Raw genomic sequence first — 20,441 nt, 5'->3', positions numbered from 1 at the left:
CCCACAAGCCAGCCTGGTGCTTTTTTCCTGGTTGGCTTCCACTCTTCCTTCTTGCTCAACTGGGCCACATTTCAGAGGAAGACTCCTCACGGTCTCCACCGCCTCCAATCTGGGTGAGGGGTCCTTCCCCTGATAGGGCCCTTTTATTTCAGCACTTGTCACACGTTGTTTTCTCATGCCCCTTGTCTCCTTACAAGACTATGAAGTCAAGGAGGCAGAACTGCCCGTGTTTATCTTTGTGTCACTTAGCACTGAAGGCTAGCATGGATGGGTGGGTAGATGAATGAACGAATAATACTAATACTAAACAAACTAGTAAGAATAGCACTAATGAGTAATAACTAACAAAATAGAATTCTATTGTTACAACTGAGGTAGAACTCTATGATATAAAGGTAGGAATAATTTATTACCAGAATAAGTTGGGTCCATTGGAAAATGGAATCCAAGTGGATTCTGAAATGGAAACTCTGAATTTCTTTTTTTTTTTTTTTTCATTTGAAAGTGGTACACATTCATTAAACAACATTTAGGAAATTATCCTGAGTAGGAAAAATTAAGTCACCTATGGTTTCATGCTCAAATACAAAATATATTACAATGTTGGTGTATTTCTTTCTAACCAAAAGGACTACAGCTAACATTTGAGACTCCCGAATTCTCACCGTAACCCCATATAGCACAGAGAGATTCAGTAACTGGCCCCAGGTCACAGAGCTGGTTAGATGGTAGAGTTGGGAGATGAACTCGGTATGTTGGCTTCAAAGCCCTCACTGTACCTTTCTATTCATTCTAAACTACAGCTACCCAGACGTTTTGCATTGAGGAAAAGCTATTCTACTTTTGCTTAATTTATCTTGTTATTTTATGTCTTTCACAGAATGATTTTTTAGTGGTGTACAGAGTTCCTTTTGTTACCACACATAATCTATAAAACAAAGATGAAAACTTTAATGAAAACTGCCCTGGGGCCACATGGATACTGTCCAGCATCTTTACTGTATTGCCTTATTGCCCAGAAGGTAACAGGCAGTTTGTGGAAATCTTAGCGTGATGCTTCTCAACAAGAACACAGATAAATCCTGTAAGTGAAAACTATCCCAACAGAGAATTTTGTGACTTGCTGGTCAAAGTGCCACATACATTAGGCTTCTCACTACTGCCATTTCTGGCATGAGAAGGGGTTTCTGAAGGGGTTCTCAGAAGGCATGAGGTCAAAATGTTCTTAAATTCAGAGAAGTGGAAATTAAATTCCTCTCTGCCTTTCTATCTCATGAGAAAAACAGCTTTCTTCATTCTGATACCTATCAAGGAAGGAAAGTATTGATCTCATTCAGCGATTTTACTGACTTTGGATTTTGTATATAGCAAGAATAATTGCTAGAAATCAGTGGTTCCTAACTTTTTAAGGGTCATAAGTTCAGATTTCTGGATGTACTTAATCAAGATACTGGGTGACAGAAAAGGTCAAATCCTTTCCTGAGTTAAAAATCTAGGCATATAAACATGACCGACTCCTTCTTTTTCTTTACCATTAACATATGCATAGAAAGAAAGCGGTAGAAGATGAGGAAGGAAAGAAGAGAGGGAGGAAGAGAGGGCAGGGGGAGGGGAGAGGTGTGGAGATCGTAAAGGAGACAGACAGACAGACAGGGACAGGTAATGTGGAAATTTAGGGAAAGCTGCTGGCGGTGGGAGCCTGCTGGCTGTTCATCAAAGCCCCTCCTCTTAGTTAAGTGAGCTGGGGACAGATAGCCACCCATGGCCCTAAGGAGCGTATGGACCTTTTCTAACTCAAGGAGGGCTGCCCCTCCCAATAATCCTTAGCACGTGGAACTGCTAGTAGAGGAAGAGGTGAAGAAATTTTTACAGGAGCCACGGAAGGCAAGGAACTCCAAAAGAAAAGGCAGTGACGGGAGAAGGCCAAGGCCCTCCTGGGGTCTAATGGTGGTGAAGGAAAGCTAGCCCGTGGCAGAGTGTGCTGAGGCCGGAAGCAGCCTGCGGCCCGCCATCTTGGCCTGGTAGGTACTCTCCACGATGGACGAATGACTTGTCATCTTGGGAGTGCCCACCCTGGGTACCACTGCAGCCGTTGCTGACACTGCAGAGTGTCTGAGGCTGTAGAGTCAGTTTTCCACTGGGAAGCCCTGAGAGTTGAAAAGCTGGGGTCCTTCGTTCAACTTGCTGGAAGCAGGAGTTGAGGAGGAGCCGGGAGAGGATGCAGCGAGGGAAGGCGCTGCACCTTCTAGGAACGTGGAGAAAAGCAACAGGAGGGAAAAGGAGGCCACAGACCAGAGAAAGCTTGGCCTGTTGGAGCAGTGACATTCCAAATCCCGGGAATGGCACCGACTACACCGTCTTCCGTGCCCTGTTTTTCTTCCGAGTCTAAAGCGTCTCATCCTTTCTTTTTGTGGGGCTGGGTTGAGGCCCCAGGAGGAGGTACGGAGGTAGAACTGACCCGGCGGGGCGGAAGGAACCACAGGCGCATCGCATACCATTTTCCAACTTGGCAAGTCATGAAATCGAAGAATGTCACAACTAAAAGGAGCCTTGGAGACCGCATGGCCCAGCACCCCTCCTTTCCTCGTTCATGCTGTCCTCGGATCTCACACCCATCCCCTGAGGCAGGGGAGGAAATCCAGGCCCACAGAGGTGTGTGGTTTGCCACTGCCTCAGGGTGGCTGAGACGGGAGAAGAAGCCCAGACTCCTCCAGCTCCCCACAGCGGTGTCGGCTCGGGTCGGGGAAGCCGCTAAGGAAACACTGCAGATGCACCTTTCAAGAGGAATTATCTGGGGAATTCCCCGGTGGTCCAGTGGTTAGGACTCCGAGATTTCACTGCCAAGGGCGTGGGTACGATCCCTGGTCGGGGAACTAAGATCCCACAAGCCACGAGGTGCGGCCCCCCCCCCCAAAAAAATGTACAGTTAATCAGCCTGTTCCGGAGGCTGATTACCACGGATTACCACTCCATCCCAGCAGACTGAAAAATCAACAATTCTTCTGAGATCCCTAAGGGAGGGAGGCAAGGACACAGGACAAACTGCTGTCCCCAAGGTTGGAGAGACAGCTTCTGGGAGCAGAGACTCACGCGTGGAAACCTCCATGGGAGCCGGCGCTCAGGCGGGAACCCCTGGACCGCAATTCACAGAGCCCTGGAGGCTACATGTGGACAAGCCCGGGAGTTACGAGCCCAGTCACAGGGGTCTCCCACGCTTGTGTGAGTTTTACCCCCAGGAGCGCAGTCAGGTTCCCAACAGTGGAGAGCGGGGAAAAATCCCCTCGAGCTTCTGGTAGACGGAGGGGAAGAGGAATCATTTCTGAAATAGGCCAGATGTTCTGTGCTGCTTAACAAGGCCTGTCCTCAGCAGAAACTAGTCAACCAGAGCCTAAGCAGCTGGGCTACGGTCAGAGCGTAACTAATCTGGGGGAAAGAAATACCTGGCTCCAGCCCCCATCAGCCATCTGTTCACTTCTGTGACCTCACGGTCCAGAGGCGCAGGCTCACTAAAAGACTGAGGCCGGATCACAGGACCCTGCAATGCCTCCCGCCCCACACGCCTCACCACCGCATGACCAAAGGCCTACTTACAGCAGCTCCTTTTACCCAGGACATCACGTCTGGCTATCAAGAAAAAACTACAAGGCATTCCAAAAGGCCAAAAACGCGGTTGGAAAAGATACAGCAAGCATCAGAGCCAGACGTGGCAGGGACGGTGGAATGATCGGGCCTGGGATTTGAAACAACTATGATTAATATGCTAAGGGCTCAAATGGACAGAGTAGACAGCATACGAGAACAGACGGGCAATGTAAGCAGAGATGGAAATCCTAAGAAAGAACCGAGAAGAATCAAAAACGCTGTGACAGAAATGAAGAATGTCTTTGATGGGCTTATTGGTAGACTGGACGTGGCTGAGGAAAGAATCTCTGAGCTTGAGGATATAGCAGTGGAAACCTCAGAGGCCCCCTAAACCTGAAAAGCAAAGAGAACAAAGATGGAAAAAAACAGAACAGAACATCCGAGGACTGTGGGAAAACTACAGAGAGTATAACATATGTGTAATGGGAGCACCAGAAGGAGAAGAGAGAAAGAAACAGAAGAAATATTTGAAACAATAATGACTGAGGATTTCCCCAAGTCAACAGCAGGGGCTAACCCACAGGTCCAAGAAGCTCAGAGAACGCCAAACAGGATAAATGCCCCCAAAACGGCACCTTGGCAAATCATTTTCAAAGTACAGAAAATCAAAGATGAAAAGAGCCAGAGAGGAAAAATCACCTTACCTGTAGAAGAACAAAGGACCGAATAATAAATAAGAACATCGATTTCCCTACATCTTTGCCAGCCCTGAAATATAACCATACTTTTTCATCCCCAACATCTGGAAGGTAGAAAAAAACTCACTGTAGATTTAATGTTCCTTTATTTAACCAGGAGTGGGGCTACACATCTTTTCATATGTTTATAGGCCATTTATATTTTTCCACGAATAGCTCATTCATATCCTTTTTCCATTATCCATCTTTTAAAAAAATGATTTGTAGGTGCCCTTTATAAAAGCATGGATAGAACCTGTCATTTATTAAGAATTTTTACTTTGGGCACTTTAATCTCATTTAATCCTCACAACAGGCCTATGAGAGATACTACCCTCTGCTTATATTCCATTGCCTAGTTTGTTGTCTATTGTTCAGACTGCAAATACTTTACCCAGTTTAGTTTTTAGCATTCAGCTTAATTTATGGTATTTTCTCCTTTATAGACACTTAAAATTTTTATGGGGTCTAATATTTAAAATTTTCCCTTATGGCTTTACGGCTATCTTGCTTAGAAAGTCTTCCCAATTCCAAAATTACATAAGTATCCGACTATAACCTTTTCTCTTTTAGCTTTATAACTTTTGGGAAAAAATATTTAGCTTTCTAATTCATTTAGAATAAAATGCGTACAGGGGGTCTACACGGGCAGACTTCATTCCCTGGTGGCCTCTTCAGCAAATATGCAACCCATTTCTCCTGAGCTGTCCACATACAGTGGAGCATCTGAATGGGGCAAAGGAATGGTCCAGGAATCCTGCATGCCCACAGCTCCTGGGCCTGAAGTCTCTACATTTGGGAGGCACTGAACTTAAGCGGCCTCTTCATTGTAAGTGCTGGTCTTTACTCTGTTTGACAACAGCTCTGCCCGAGAACAACACTTCTCCAAGCTGTACGGCCAAGGCAGAGAGCCAAAGGCCAAGCCCGCAGTCTGGCTGGCTCAGGACAGGCACACCCCAGCCCTCGGGGCAAACAGCAGGTGTAGGAGTCTCTGGCAACTTGACTCATATTGGAGAGATTTCAGGAGAACACACTGGGTGTACTAAAAGTCACTAAGAGGGGATGCGGTGGTAGCTTTGAAGGGCAGGTTCTCAGAGAATTCGCCAATCTCGTGTGTCTGTAACACGACCACCCTGCACTCTGGCAAAAATGGTCAGCTCATTAAAAAAAAAAAAAAAGCTGGAGTCTTAAATACCTCCCTATAAAGTTGCACTTGTAGGTGGTTTTTTGAGACCCTCAGCCAACACGGTCCTGCTGAGATTGTGTCTACACCACTGTCCAGAGTGTAGGGCCCAGGCTGCGGCAAAGGGCCCTCTTCCTGAGGGGGCTTCTTGCTCACTTTTCCTCCTAATTTCCTGGCTGCCCCATCCAAGCTTCCCTTGGATTCGATACTAGTGAATCCCGGAGCTCTGTCCTCACCCATTTTCTTGTCGCTCTTAACCTGAATCCCACTGACCCTTACAGAATCTATGGGTGGGTTTGAGAGAGGGCGTCCACAGCCCTCACCTCCACTCCCACAATGGTACCAGGCACCAATACAATAAATAGGCACGGGCAATTCTTCTAGAAAGAGGGTCCGCAGTACATGTCTGCTATGGCGTGGAGTCTCTTACGCCTCCCAGCCTCCACTCCCAGTGGAGACCACTGTTCTCCGTTCTCTCCAGGCCTTCTCATGCCCTCCCCTTGGTGCAGACAATCCCCAAACCTACTCCCAGACACGCTCCTGGGATCCGGATCCCTACAGCCAAATACTCCCTGGAAATCCCCCCCACAGACGCCTCACAGATACCTTAACAATCCAAAACTAAACACACCACCTTTCCCCCAAATCCACTCCTCCTGTTTTCTGTCTCTAGAAATGACATCACCACACACCCCGTCTGTTGCCTAAGCCAGAAAGCTGGGAGTCATCCTGTCTGTAGCTCTCCCACACTCCTCATATCTAATAAATCACCAAATCCCGTGGACTCCAGGGGTGGAAGCAGCTGTGGCACACAATGCACAGTGCAGAGTGTGGTGGCGTGTACTGGGGTTTCAGAGCACAGCTTCTGGAGCCAGACTATCTGGGTCTACTCCTTACCAACATGTGCCTTTTACTCACTTAACATCTCTGTGCCTTAGTTTCTTCATTTTCAAAATGTAGATAATAATAATACCTTGGGAATTCCCCGGCAGTCCAGTGGTTAGGACTCTGTGCTTCCACTGCGGGGGGCATGGGTTCGATCCCTGGTCAGGGAACCAAGATCCCACAAGCCTCACAGTGCAGCCAAAAAAATAAATAAAATAAAATAATAACATAAGTGTATAATATTTTATAATAATAAAATAACAATAATAATACCTTTATCATGTGGGGGGAAGAATGTCCACATAATTGTGAAAATTAAGACTTAATACAGGGACTTCCCTGGTGGTGCAGTGGTTAAGAATCCATCTGCCAATGCAGGGGACATGGGTTCAAGCCCTGGGCCGGGAAGATCCCACATGCCACGGAGCAACTAAGCCCGTGCGCCACAACTACTGAGCCTGCACTCTGGAGCCCACGAGCCACAACTACTGAGCTCACGTGCCACAACTACTGAGAAGCCACCACAATGAGAAGTCCGCGCACCGCAACGAAGAGTAGCCCCCGCTCGCCACAACCAGAGAAAGCCCGCGCGCAGCAACGAAGACCCAACACAGCCAAAAATAAATAAATAAAATAAAATAAATTTATATAAAAAAAACTTAATACATATTAAAAGCATGAGTGATGCCTGGCCCTTAGTAACTGTTCTTTAAGTGTATCCTAATGTTAGGATTACCCCAAGTATCATCCTTTCTCTCCTAGATCATTACAAGAGCCTCCTAACTTTCTCTTTGCCGTGACCTTGTAGTCAGAGCCATCATCCTGAAAGGTGATTCTGGTCAGTGTACCTTTCCATGGATTCTCATCATTCTTAAGATCAAGTCCCAAATCTTTCAAATTGCTTGCTCACCAGGTCATTCACAATCTGTCTCCTCCTTATATCCTTGCTTGTTCTTTCACCATCTTCCCATCCATGCTCTGCCCTCCATCCGTATACAAGTCCAAATCCTTTCAGTTTCTGAATTGACCATGCACCGTCTCACTTCTGGGGCTAAGGCACCTGTTGTTCTTTCTGCCTTGTTCTCTGGCACTCCATCCTCCATGCCTTCTTTTCCACTGCCTAGCTGGTAGCTAGTCATCTTTCAGAACTTGTTTCTTCTGTGCCAGAGCCTGGCAGTGAATATTTTACATTTGAAATTATTTTAAAATCATAAGAGTAATATCTTCTTAGATATGTCTCATACATACAGTATTTAACCAAAACTGACAATTTTGCATCATACCTAGAGAATTCAGTCCATTAATATGTAATATAAAACACAGTCACTGATATTTGGGGTTTAAATCTGCTACCTTGTATTTTCTGCTTGTTTTACCTGTTCTATGTTTTTCCTTACTTTTCTCCTTTCTTTCTGATTCACTAAACATTCCTCTCTTCCAGTTTGGGTGGCATATCATGTGTTTCTGTTCTTTTAAAGACTTGCCTTAGAAATTAAAACATGCATATTTATTAAACTCTAAATTTAAAAAACCCTCAAAGATACTATAAGGAAATTCCTTTAGTTGCTCCTGATATATACATTATTTTTTGTTCAATATTTAATTCCATATATATTTTAAGGCCAACTAGAAATTACAATTATTATTTTATGCAATTAATGTTAATTTACATTTGCTCACATATTTACCACTGTCTTTTTTATTCCCTCTTGCATCTCAAATCTTCCATCTGCAGTCATTTACTTTCTGCCCAAAGTATGTATTTCCTTTAAACTTTCATTTAGTGAATGTCTTCCAGGTGGCAAACTTAGTTTAAAAGACATTTGAAAATGTCTTTATTTTGCCCTGCTTCTTTTGCTTATTGAAGTATAGTTGATTTACAATATTATATTAGTTTCAGGTGTACAGCATAATGATTCAGTATTTTTGCAGATTATACTCCATTTTAAGTTATTACAAGATAATGGCTATAATTCCCTGTGCTATACAATATACCCTTGTTGCTTTCCACTTTATACACAGTAGTTTGTATCTCTTAATCCTATACCCCTAATTTGTTCCTCCCCCTTCCCTATCCCCTTTGGTAACCCCAAAGTTTGTTTTCTATATCTGTGGGTCTGTTTCTGTTTTGAATATACATTCATTTGTATTATTTTTTAGATTCCACATATAAGTGATATCATACAGTGTTTGTCTTTCTCTGTCTGACTTATTTCACTAAGCATAATATTCTCTATGTCCATTCATGTTGCTGCAAATGGCAACATGAATTTCATTCTTTTTTATGGCTGAGTAATATTCCATTGTGATATATATTATACACATACACACATACACACACACACATATATATATCATATCTTCTTTAACTATTCGCCTGTTTATGGGCACTTGGGTTGCTTCCATGTCTTCTCAATTGTAAATAGTACTGCTATGAACATTGGGATGGATGCAGCTTTTCAAATTAGTGTTTTCATTTTTTCCAGATATATATGCTGGATCATATGGTAGCTCTATGGACGAACCTCTGTACTGTTTTCCATAGTGGCTGCACCAATTTACATTTCCACCAACAGTGTACAAGGGATCCCTTTTCTCCACATCCTCACCAACATTTGTTATTTGTAGACTTTTTGATGACAGCCATTCTGACAGATGTGATGTGATATTGCACTGTTGTTTTGATTTGCATTTCTCTAATAATTAGTGATGCTGAACATCTTTTCATGTGCCTTTTAGCCATCTGTATGTCTTCTTTGGAAAAATGTCTACTCAGTTCTTCTGCCCATTTGTTGATTCGGTGTTTTTTTTGTTTTTGTTTTTGTTTTTGATACTGAGTTGTATAAGCTATTTATATATTTTGGATATTAACCCCTTGTCAGTCATATCATTTGCAAATATTTTCTCCCATTCCATAGACTGTGTTTTCATTTTGTCAGTGGTTTCCTTTGCTGTGAAAAAGCTTTTAAGTTTAATTAGTTCCCATTTGTTTGTTTTTGCTTTTATTTCTTTTGCCTTAGGAGACAGATCCAATAGTTATTGCTACGATTTATGTCAAGGAGTGTTCCACCTATGTTATCTTCTAGGAGTTTCATGGTTTCAGGTCTTACATTTAGATCAATAAACCATTTTGAGTTTATTTTGTGTGAAGGACTGTTCTGATCTCATTGTTTTACATGTAGCTATCCAGTTTTCCCAGCCCCACTTGTTGGAGAGACTGTCTTTTCTCCATTGTATTTTCTTGCCTCCTTTGCTGTAGATTGTTTGACCATAGGTGTGTGAGTTTATTTCTGGGCTCTCTATTCTGTTCCATTCATCTACGTGTCTGTTTTTGTGCCAATACCATGCTGTTTTGAATACTGTAGCTTTGTATTATAGCCTGAAGTCTGGGAGGGTGATGCCTCCAGCTTTGTTCTTTTTTGTCAAGATTGCTTTGGCAATTCAGGGTCTTTTGTGGTTGCATATGAATTTTAGGATTATTTGTTCTAGTTATCTGAGAAATGTCATGGGTATTTTGATAGGGATTGCATTAAATCTGCAGATTGCCTTGGGTAGTGTGAGCATTTTAACAATATTAATCCTTTCAATCCAAAAGTATGGGATAGCTTTCCATTTCTTTGTATCATATTCAATTTCCTTCATCAATGTTTTATAGTTTTCAGAGTATAGGTCTTTCACCTCTTTGGTTAAGTTTATCCCTAGGTATTTTGTTTTTTTGGATGTGATTTTAAGTGGGTTTTATTTTTTACTTTCTCTTTCTGATATTTCATTATTAGTGTATAGAAATGCAACAGATTTTTGTACATTAATCTTGTATCCTGCAACCTTGCTGAATTCATTTATTAGTTCTAAGTTTTTGGGTGGAGACTTTAGGGTTTACTATATAAAGTATCATGTTATCTGCAAATAGTGACAGTTTTACCTCTTCTCTTCCAATTTGGATATATTTTACTTCTTTTTCTTATCTGATTGCTGTGGCTCAGACTCCCTAATAATACTATGTTAAATAGAAGTGGCAAGAGTGGGCATCCTTGTCTTGTTCTTGAATTTAGTGGGGAACACTTAGCCTTTTACCATCAAGTATGATATTGGCTGTGGGTTTGTTGTAAATGGTCTTTATTATGTTGAGATATGTTCCCTCTATACCCATTTCAATGAGAGTTGTATCATAAATGGATGTTGAATTTTGTCAGTTGCTTTTTCTGCATCTATTGAGATGATTATGTGATTTTTATCCTTCCTTTTGTTAATGTGATGTATCACACTGATTGATTTGGGAATGTTGAACCATCCTTGTTACCCTGGAATAAATCCAACTTGATCATGGTGTATGATCTTTTTAATATGTTGTTGGATTTTGTTTGCTAACACTTTGTTGAGGATTTTTGCATCTATATTCACCAAAAATATCAGCCTATAATTTTCTTTTTTGTAGTGTTTTGGCTGGTTTTGGTATCAGGGTAATGATGGCCTCCTCAAATAAATTTGGGGGTGTTCCCTCCTCTTCAATTTTTGGATAGTTTGAGAAGGATTGGTATTGGTTCTTCTTTATAGGTTTGGTCGAATTCCCTTGTGAAGCTGTCTGGTCCTGGACTTTTGTTTGCTGGGAGTTTTTTAAATTACAAATTTATTTTCACCTCTAGTGATCGGTCTGTTCAAATCATCTGTTTCTTCTTGACTCAGTCTTGGCATATTGTATGTTTCTAGAAATGTGTCCATTTCTTCTAGGTTATCCAATGTGTTGGCATATAACTGTTCATAGAATTCTCTTATAATTTTTTGTATTTCTGTGGTATTGGTTGTTATTTATCCTCATTCATTTCTTATTTTGTTTATTTGGGTCCTCTCTCTTTTCTTCTTGGTGAGCGTGGCTAAAGGGTTATCAATTTTGTTTATCTTTTCAAAAAACAGCTCTTGGTTTCATTGATCTTTTCTATTTTTCAATCTCCATTGTATTTATTTCCTCTCTGATCTTTATTATTTCCTTCCTTCTGCTGACTTTGGGCTTTGTTCTTCTGTTTCTAATTCTTTTAGGTGGTAGGTTCATTTGTTTATTTGAAATTTTTCTTGTTTCTTGGGAAGGCCTGTATCACTATAAACTTCCCTCTCAGAACTGCTTTTCCTGCATGCCATAGATTTCGGAAAGTTGTGTTTCCATTTTCATTTGTCTTGAGGTATTTTCTGATTTCCTCTTTGATTTCATTACTGACTTATTGGGTTTTTAGTAGCATGTTGATTAGTCTCCTCCACATGTTTGTTCTTTTCCCATTTTTCTTTGGTAGTTGATTTCTAGTTTCATACCATGTGGTTGGAAAAAATGATTGATAAAATTTCTATCCTCTTAAATTTGTTGAGGCTCGTTTTGTGGCCTAGTATGTGATCTATCCTGGAGACTGTTCCATGTGCACTTAAAAAGAATATGTTTTCTGCTGATTTTGGCTGCAATGTCCTATAGATATCCATTAAGTCCAACTGGTCTATTTGTCATTTAAGACTACTGTTGCCTGATTTTCTGTCTGGATGATCTGTCCATTGATGTCAGAGGGTATTAAGGCCTCCTACTATTATTTTTTTTCATTACTAACAGTTTTTTTTTTTTTAATGCTTTCCTTTTTTTTTTAATCTTTATTTACTTATTTATTTATTTTTAATTTATGGCTATGTTGGGTCTTCGTTTCTGTGCGAGGGCTTTCTCTAGTTGTGGCAAGTGGGAGCCACTCTTCATCGCTGTGCGCGGGCCTCTCACTATCGCGGCCTCTCTTGTTGCGGAGCACAGGCTCCAGACGCGCAGGCTCAGTAATTGTGGCTCACGGGCCCAGCTGCTCCGCGGCATGTGGGATCTTCCCAGACCAGGGCTCGAACTCGTGTCCCCTGCATTAGCAGGCAGATTCTCAACCACTGCGCCACCAGGGAAGCCCCTAACAGTGTTTTTATTTACAAAGAATTATTTTTATTTGGCTGTTTGGAAAATCACTAACATTTTTCACTTTAGTAAACATTAAATAATAAACAAGATGTTATACAGTACTTTGGATAACTTCTTCCATCAGTGTAGTGCAATGTATTATTGGCACCTAAAAGTGAAATTTTCTATTATTTTCCCCTTTCATCTCCAGCTGTGCAGTTATATGACCAAAAAGGAAATGAATCATTAAAAAATGGATCTAAAGCCATACTTTCTGGTCCCTACTCAAAGGCTTACTGATTTATATTCCCCCTCGGCCCTGCCTCCACCGAATTAAATGATGAAAGACGTTCTATTGTATCTATTGTCCCAAAAACAATACTATTTTATGGGACTTGGGAGATTCCAATTGATAAGAGAAACTTATACCATTAGGTGAAGGAAAGGTCCTGGCAGTGGTATTGGGCATGGCACTCTTTTTCTGTAGCCAAGTTAAGTTGTCACACATGTTGCAGAGGGAATGTACCATATAAATATCTCACTCAACTTTGTTCTTTGCTATGGTCTCTTTAAAAATCTGAAATATCATCCATTAAGCAAGTGAAAGCGTTATACCCTTACCAAGAAAAAAAATACACACCACCACATTAGGACATTATTGAGATATTAAAATATCTGCCCATCATACTCTTGGAATAAATAGATTTTTAAATTTTGTCCTTTTTTTTGTTTTTGTTTGTTTGCTTGCTTTAATACTGCTGGGTTTGCCATAAAGGGAGAGACATTTTCATGAGCTCAACATTTGGTGGTTTCCCCCTTTTGATTCCTCCTATCAGGAAGCCAAGAGGGAAATACCTATATTAGACCTTAGCCTAGTCCAAGTTACTTAGTTCTGGCATTTTCATTACATAGTAATAGGATCAAAACATCTTTGGGGAGATGCTGTAATCTGTCACTCTACCTTAAGGTAAGAACATCTTTAACCATCTTAAATAGAAAAAATGTTATCAAAATTTTTAAAACCCTCAAAAAAATCACACTTTTTTTTAAACAAAGGATTCTAAATTAACAGAATTAGATTCTAATTTAAATTAGATTCTAATTTAACAGAATTAGTCCCTGCCAGGAAAGGAACAGAGCCAGCACTGAGGTCTTCTGCTCTAGCAATTTGGGAGCAGACCCACTCCTGCCAGGGCGGTGATGGCCACGGAGCAGAAGGAAACCCTGCCTCACACCCTGTGCCGGCTCCATCTCCAGCCACACTCCCTACCAAGAGGAGAGCTGCCGGCACACACTGAGGAAGGGCATGACTGATGTCCTCGTAAAATCCAGCCCTCCCACGAAGGCTACTGAGAAGATCATATGGTTTCTATTCCTTAATTTGTTAATATGGTGTGTCACATTGATTAATTTGTGTATATTGAAGAATCCTTGCATTCCTGGAATAAATCCCACTTGATCATGGTGTATGATCCTTTTAATGTGTTAGATTCTGTTTGCTAGTATTTTATTGAGAATTTTTGCATCTATGTTCATTAGTGATATCTGTCTGTAATGTTCTTTTTTTGTTATATCTTTGTCTGGTTTTGGTATCAGGGTGATGGTGGTCTCATAGAACGAATTTGGGAGTGTTCCTCCTTCTGCAATTTTTTGGAAGAGTTTGAGAAGGATCGGTGTTAGCTCTTCTCTAAATGTTTGATAGAATTCGCCTGTGAAGCCATCTGGTCCTGGACTTTTGTTTGTTGGAAGATTTTAAATTTCAGTTTCAATTTCATCACTTGTGATAGGTCTATTTATATTTCCTAATTCTTCCTGGTTCAGTCTCCAGGAGGTCCTCATCTCAGCACCAAGACCTGGCTCTACCCAACAGCCTACAAACTCCAGTGCTGAAAGCCTCAGGCCAAACAACCAGTAAGATAGGCACACAATCCCACCCATCAAAAAAAAAAAAAAAAAAAAAGACAAAAAAAATGTGTCACAGATGAAGGAACAAGGTAAAAACCTACAAGACCAAATAAATGAAGAGGAAATAGACAACCTACCTGAACAAGAATTCAGAGTAATGACAGTAAAGATGATCCAGAATCTCGGAAATAGAATGGAGGCATGGATCAAGAAAATACAAGAAATGTTTAACAAAGATCTAGAAGAACTAAAGAACAAACAGAGATGAGCAACACAATAATTGAAATGAAAAATACACTAGAAGGAATCAATAACAGAATAAGAGAGGCAGAAGAACAAATAAGTGAGCTGGAAGACAGAATAGTGGAAATAACTGCCAAGGAGCAGAATAAAAAAAAAGAATGAAAAGAATTGAAGACGATCTCAGAGACCTGTGGGACAACACTAAATGCACCAACATTCGAATTATAGGGGTCCCAGAAGAAGAAGAGAAAAAGAAAGAGTCTGAGAAAATATCTGAAGAGGTTATAGTCAAAAACCTCCCTAACATGGGAAAGGAAATAGCCACCCAAGTCCAGGAAGCACAGTGAGTCCCATACAGGATAAAACCTGGGAGAAACACACCAAGACACATATTAATCAAACTAATAAAAATTAAATTCAAAGAAAAAATATTAAAAGGCCCTAGATGTATTTTTAATGCATTTGTTGGGGGAGGTGAGCTTTACATCCTCCCACTCCACCATCTTAATCTCTCTCAAGCCTGATTCTTCTAGTTTTCCCTGCTTAAGTGCTGTTTGGAGAATTCTAATTTGGCAGTTTTTCTTTTAGCACTTGAAGAGATTATTAGACTCTCTTCTAGCTTTCCAGTCTAACTGCTATTCCTTCCAAGATAATAGTCCATCCCCAGTTCCTCACCCTCCTGGCTTTTAATATATGCCCTTTGTCTTTGTCTGTTTTCTGATTTCACCATAATGAACTTATATGTAGATTTCTTTCTTTTTAATCTATTCTGCTAGGAGTTTGCTAGGTATCTTTTCCCTTTGGACTGGTAGTATGTATCAGTTCTGGAAAAATCGAAGCCATTATCTCTTGAATATTGTCTCTATCTCATTCCCTCTCTTCTTTCCTCTGAAATCCAATCAAATAGATGCTTCTACTGGTTTCCTCTTGAGGACAGAGTCACTATCACTTTTAACTGAGGATACCTCCAAATGTTGAGAAATGACACAGGACTTAAATGATGAGCCCTCAAAAAAATGTCTCTTGAGTAAATTTAAACACTCCTCTTAAGTATCATTGATCACCAGATGCGCCAAGTCAAAAATCAGATGACATCAGAGAGAAGAATATGTTTTACCTATTTCAGTCAGAAAGAGCTGAAGGAATTTAGCCTAATTTTATTGAAGTCCTGTAGCCCTCAACAACAGTCTTCAGTAATAAACACAGAAAATGGGTATCCAACCTCTGAGCACCGATTTTTCTTGGTAGAAGAAGCCATCTTTTCCTGCATTTTGTCTCATTTTCTAAGAAGTCAGTGAAATCCTAATGAGTCATCTGCGTGGTTCTTCTGAGAATTTGATTTCTCCAGGCCATTCTTACTAAGAAAATAGTCTGAGTGACAAGACGATTCCCCACCTCAGTGAACTTTATTCCATTAGTTAAGCAAGTCTTTCAGTTCCTCCAAGGGCCATGCACTGCCCTATAAAAAGTCAGGAGGCTGAGAGATCAGCCTGGCCTCCCGGGAACACTTCTGAGGTTCATAGCTGAGTAATCCGAAGCCTTGACATGATTCAAGGAGCCTCTAGGAAGTAAAAGGATAAAACCCACTCCAAATGACAGATCTGGGGGTAATTCTTCATTTCTTTTCTGAATATTTGCAGCTTGCGAGCTGGAAGTTTGACAGAGCAGTGAAGCCTTTCGTAGACTTCCCAACTCTTCCTTAAGACTTAAAAATTTATAAATACCTAGAAAATGAAGACATCCATATTTTAAAAGCAAACATTCCCTTGGAGCCCAATTTTTTAGTAGGTATTGCGTGTTTTCTGCCTGGTTTGGCTGCAGGTTTGGTTACTTGCTAGAGTTTACAAATGTTGCATCTTTGTCTTTCTCTATGTTAGCTGGGGGTTCAGGTAATGGAAGCAGTTACTGGTAACTGAATGTGAAATGAGGCAGGCAACTCCAACATAACATCTGTTATGTTGTTTCTAATCCATTTCTTCCCCTTCTCCATTTTTTTTTTTTTTTAAACAGAGTTTGGAGCAATACAGTCAATAGATTTAAAAGTGTGCACAAGGCTGGTGAGAGGTTTTATACCCCATGTTGCTGAGACTAGCAATTCTGCACCATCTCCTCACAGAATGGACAGAAGAGACGAAGCTGGGACAGCTAGGTATGTGACTTCAAGTGCAATCTGGTTCACCCCCCCCCCAGGTGCTCCGATATTCTGCATTTGGAGGTTGCCCTTTTACATTGAAAGGGGCTTCTCAGAGAAACCTCATTTGGTGGCCTTTGCCCCAAGTGCAAGGTATTGTAAAGGACACCAACTACTCACTATCTAGAATGGTACTGACTTGGTGGTGATTTTAAAGTGAAATTGTAAATCTGTGACTTGGCCAAAACACTCGTGTGGATTAAGAGAGGTGAAGGCAAGATTCCATTTACATCCTGAAGTAGCAAAGAACCCTGGCTCTCTAATTCAAAGCTTCCCAGGTGTGTTGTCCACTCCCTGCCACTTAGTGATCTACTTATATGCTGATGCTGAGAACACGGGAAGAGGGATAAGTGGGGAAGTAGCTTTTAGGATGAACAGGATTTGTGTTCTAATTCCTGATTTGTCACTGGCTGGGTGAGCTTGGGCAAGTAACTTAACATCTCTCAGCCTCAGTTTCTTCAACTGTCAAACAAGCAATAATAGGTAACATTCATTTTTGTTTAGTGGGTGCCTAAAACCATGCTGAGCATTTTTGAGACATTCAATCAAAATCTAGGGAAGACACTATTATTGTACTCCTTTTACAGATGAGGACGCTGAGACTTTAAATCACTCAGGTCATTTGCCTAATGTCACATCGATGGGTATAGCCAGGATTTGAACTTGGATCTCTTTGTGTCCACAGCCTTAGTCACTAGGCTGTAATAGTGGGTTAAATGATCGCCCTGACCCCTCTCGACTCCAAAGTCTTAGAATTTTATGATTTAACTCAAAAACGAAGAAGGGGAAGATAAAGAGAAGGCAAGTTCAGGTAGATGTCTTCTGCCCAGAGGATTGGCTGCGCAAGGTTAGCTTTTCTTGGTCTTTGATTCTTTCTCTCGGGAGACACAGGAGGTTGGATGGATGGGGAGATAGCAAGAGCCCAAGAGTAAGAAGGTTCTACTAACTGTCCAGACTTCACAGCAATGAGCACTACCCTCCCAGGCTCTACCTTCTCATGAGATCTTGGCAGTGGGTTCACTGTGGAGGGCAGGCACCCCATCAGTATGGGTTCTGAGGACCCACCGAGACTGGCACAGCTCTAAATAAGTGAAAGGTAACTCTTAGCCCATCCCCAATGCAAAAGAAGATGGTTTTACCTTGAAACTAATGATCAAAGAGTCTACACCTAATTTTGTCTTCATAGCTTTGTATTCTTTTTCTTAAAGAACTCCCCTATTCCTGCAAATTACATAGGCTTCAGGTATGGCAAAACTACTCTTGTTCTGACATATTTTTGTTCCTTAGAATGCAAGTAATTTAAATAATTGAAGTAGGGCTCCTTGGCTTTAAAAATATGGACTTGTTTTAAAGAAATGTTGAATTCAAGTCATTTTCGAGACTCTTCAATAACTTCCGGAAATAAGGTTCAGAAAAATCACCCATTAGCTACGTAGTTTTTACCAAACTGTGGTAGGCACTACGGAAGGTTTTTGTACTCCTTAAAAAAATGACTCTAGCATTTTTCCATAAAATAGTTGATACCTATGAAGCTCTTATTTAGGGCTGATCTATAGTCAGTGAGTTTGTTGGTAATAGGATTAGTTAGGAGAATATAGCCTCAAGTACCAAATGTTATTCTTCAAAAGAAAACATTAAAATTAGCCCTTTTGTTTTTTATCTTTAAATTAGTGATTATTAACATAAGTTCCCAGATACAAGGCAAGGAGTTTTTCTTCAAAAGTTATCTTTCCCCACAAGAAAGGTTTTAACTTGTGCTTAAGTTTCTGTAAAGTCTCTCATAATTATTAGTGTTCTGTCTATTATTTTATTATGAAAAAACAAAGTCCACTTTAGAGAACACATGTGAACTTGAAAAAAATCTCAATCATTGTTAGTTTGGGGGGAAAAAAAGAGGCAAAACAGATTTAATCACAATACTAGGGTTGATAATCTCACATTTGGAAAGACTACTTATCTTTGTAAACGATTTAATGATCAATTTGAAAACTTTACAGGAAATGTTTAAACTATGGATGATACAAATGTATATTGTTGAATTTATATATATATTTACATTAAATATATAAATATATTTTGAATTTTTAAAAAATAAATTATCCTAATACTAGGTGAAAGGATACTTGGATCTTGGCGTAAAATTTCCAAAGACAGCATTATATGCAGATGCAAAAGATGTATTTATCTAACACTCAGAAGGGAGTGGAAATTATGTGCTCTGGAAAACTTACAGATGACTTGAAATCATGAAGGCGCTGAGATAAAACTGGGTAGATAAAACTATTCCTTGAATTGTGAAAAAGGTGATTTCTAAATTAACACATCTATCGCTTTAAATGTGCATAGGAAAGGTACTTCCTAAATGTTACATATAGATACTTGACTATTTCACCTACATCCCTAAAAGTTTATATATTCTAATTGTTAAAAACAAATACATGAAAACCTTTTTTGGTCTTTTTGGTCTATCTTGTTGAAAAAAATGGCAATCACTTTATATTTGAACATATTCTCTTTATAATTAATAAAAATTTCTGTTAAAACACACCTATTTTCAGTTCGGACAGGTTAATTGATTTACATCATCATTAAATATATTTGAATTTTCTCCTAGGAATGACAAAGTTGTGAACTGCTTATACCAGAATCGTAAGTCACCTTTTAGGCTAGTTTGCTTTCCCTGGGCAGGAGGTGGCTCCAATTATTTTGCCAAATGGGGCCAAGATATTCCTAATCCAATGGAAGGTATGTGAACTTTCATCACCACCTAAGTAATTTATAAGGTCAGGTGACATGCACATATAGGAATGCGAAGCACGATAAAGCTTTTCCTTACTGGTGAATAATTAATAGTAATAGGCATTCAAGAGTGCTCTTCAATAAGGTGATTTTTATATTTCTAGAGCAAGAAATTCTGTTACCTTCTGTTTCCTAATTAAACATGATATATCACTTGATATTGTCCAACAGGGCACTGAGACTCTGTTCACTTTTTTTATGTTCCTTTTGTCTCTGTGCTTCAGCTTACATTTATTGCCCTGTCTGTCCTAGGAACTTTCTTGTTGGTGGATTGTGAACTTGAATTTTTCTCACAGCAGCATGAAACTGAATACCATTATTCTTTTAATTTTCTGATTGTATTTTCTTAATCCCTTGATGTGTGACGTTTAAGACTAAATCAAATGCCTTGAGGGACAAAATGCTGTACCTCTTGTCTCTGTGGCGTCCAATTCCTAGCTGGCTCTGCAGCACTGTCTTCCAATTTTTATCTCTCTAGCTCTGTGGGAATGCAAATAGCTTGCTGGCCTCTTGCCCTCTTAAAAGTAGGCCTCAGCCTGCAGTCTAGAACTTGTGACCTCTACCAAGTAATTGACACATCTCCACAAGGGGAGTAAGGCTGGAAGAATCGCACTTCACTTCTCCAGGATTTTCCTCTCTCCAGGAATGTCCTCGTTGCCTCAGAAGCTCAATGATGGCTTCAAACAGATCAGTGTGTGTGTGTGTGTGTGTGTGTGTGTGTGTGTGTGTGTGTGTGTGTGTGTGTGTGTGGATTCAGCTTATCTACCTGTTCAGTGAGAGGGTTTTTCTGCTGCAAGATACTTTTTTTAAAAATTTTTTATTGGATTGTAGTTGATTTATTGTACAATGCTGTGTTAGTTTCAGGTGTACAGCAAAGTGAATCAGTTATACATATACATATATCCACTCTTTTTTTTTTTTTTTAAGATTCTTTTCCCATATAGGCCCTTACAGAGTATTGAGTAGAGTTCCCTGTATTATACAGCAGGTTCTTATTAGTTATCTATTTTA

General features: G+C 40.2%; 2 protein-coding genes across 4 annotated transcripts in view; one reads left to right on the top strand and one right to left on the bottom strand.

The window, feature by feature from the left end:
- Positions 1-20,441, bottom strand: part of DCLRE1C (DNA cross-link repair 1C) — a 129,983-nt gene that overhangs the window by 68,906 nt on the left and 40,636 nt on the right. The gene's annotated exons all lie outside the window — the stretch shown is intronic.
- Positions 1-20,441, top strand: part of MEIG1 (meiosis/spermiogenesis associated 1) — a 53,205-nt gene that overhangs the window by 25,742 nt on the left and 7,022 nt on the right. Inside the window, exon 5 of one of the 2 annotated variants that reach the window (XR_009007649.1) lies at positions 16,451-16,584. Coding sequence is in view for 1 of the 2 variants with exons in the window: in XM_057543771.1 (XP_057399754.1) it covers positions 16,517-16,589 (73 nt within the window). In the remaining variant the exon portion in view is untranslated. Of the gene's footprint in view, positions 1-16,450; positions 16,590-20,441 lie in introns of those variants that run through there. The other variant, XM_057543771.1, reaches the window with a different exon arrangement.

This window comes from Balaenoptera acutorostrata, chromosome 3 (assembly GCF_949987535.1).
Source record: "Balaenoptera acutorostrata chromosome 3, mBalAcu1.1, whole genome shotgun sequence".
NCBI classification, from domain to species: Eukaryota; Metazoa; Chordata; class Mammalia; order Artiodactyla; family Balaenopteridae; genus Balaenoptera; species Balaenoptera acutorostrata.
This window is presented reverse-complemented; position numbering and strand designations above follow the sequence as displayed.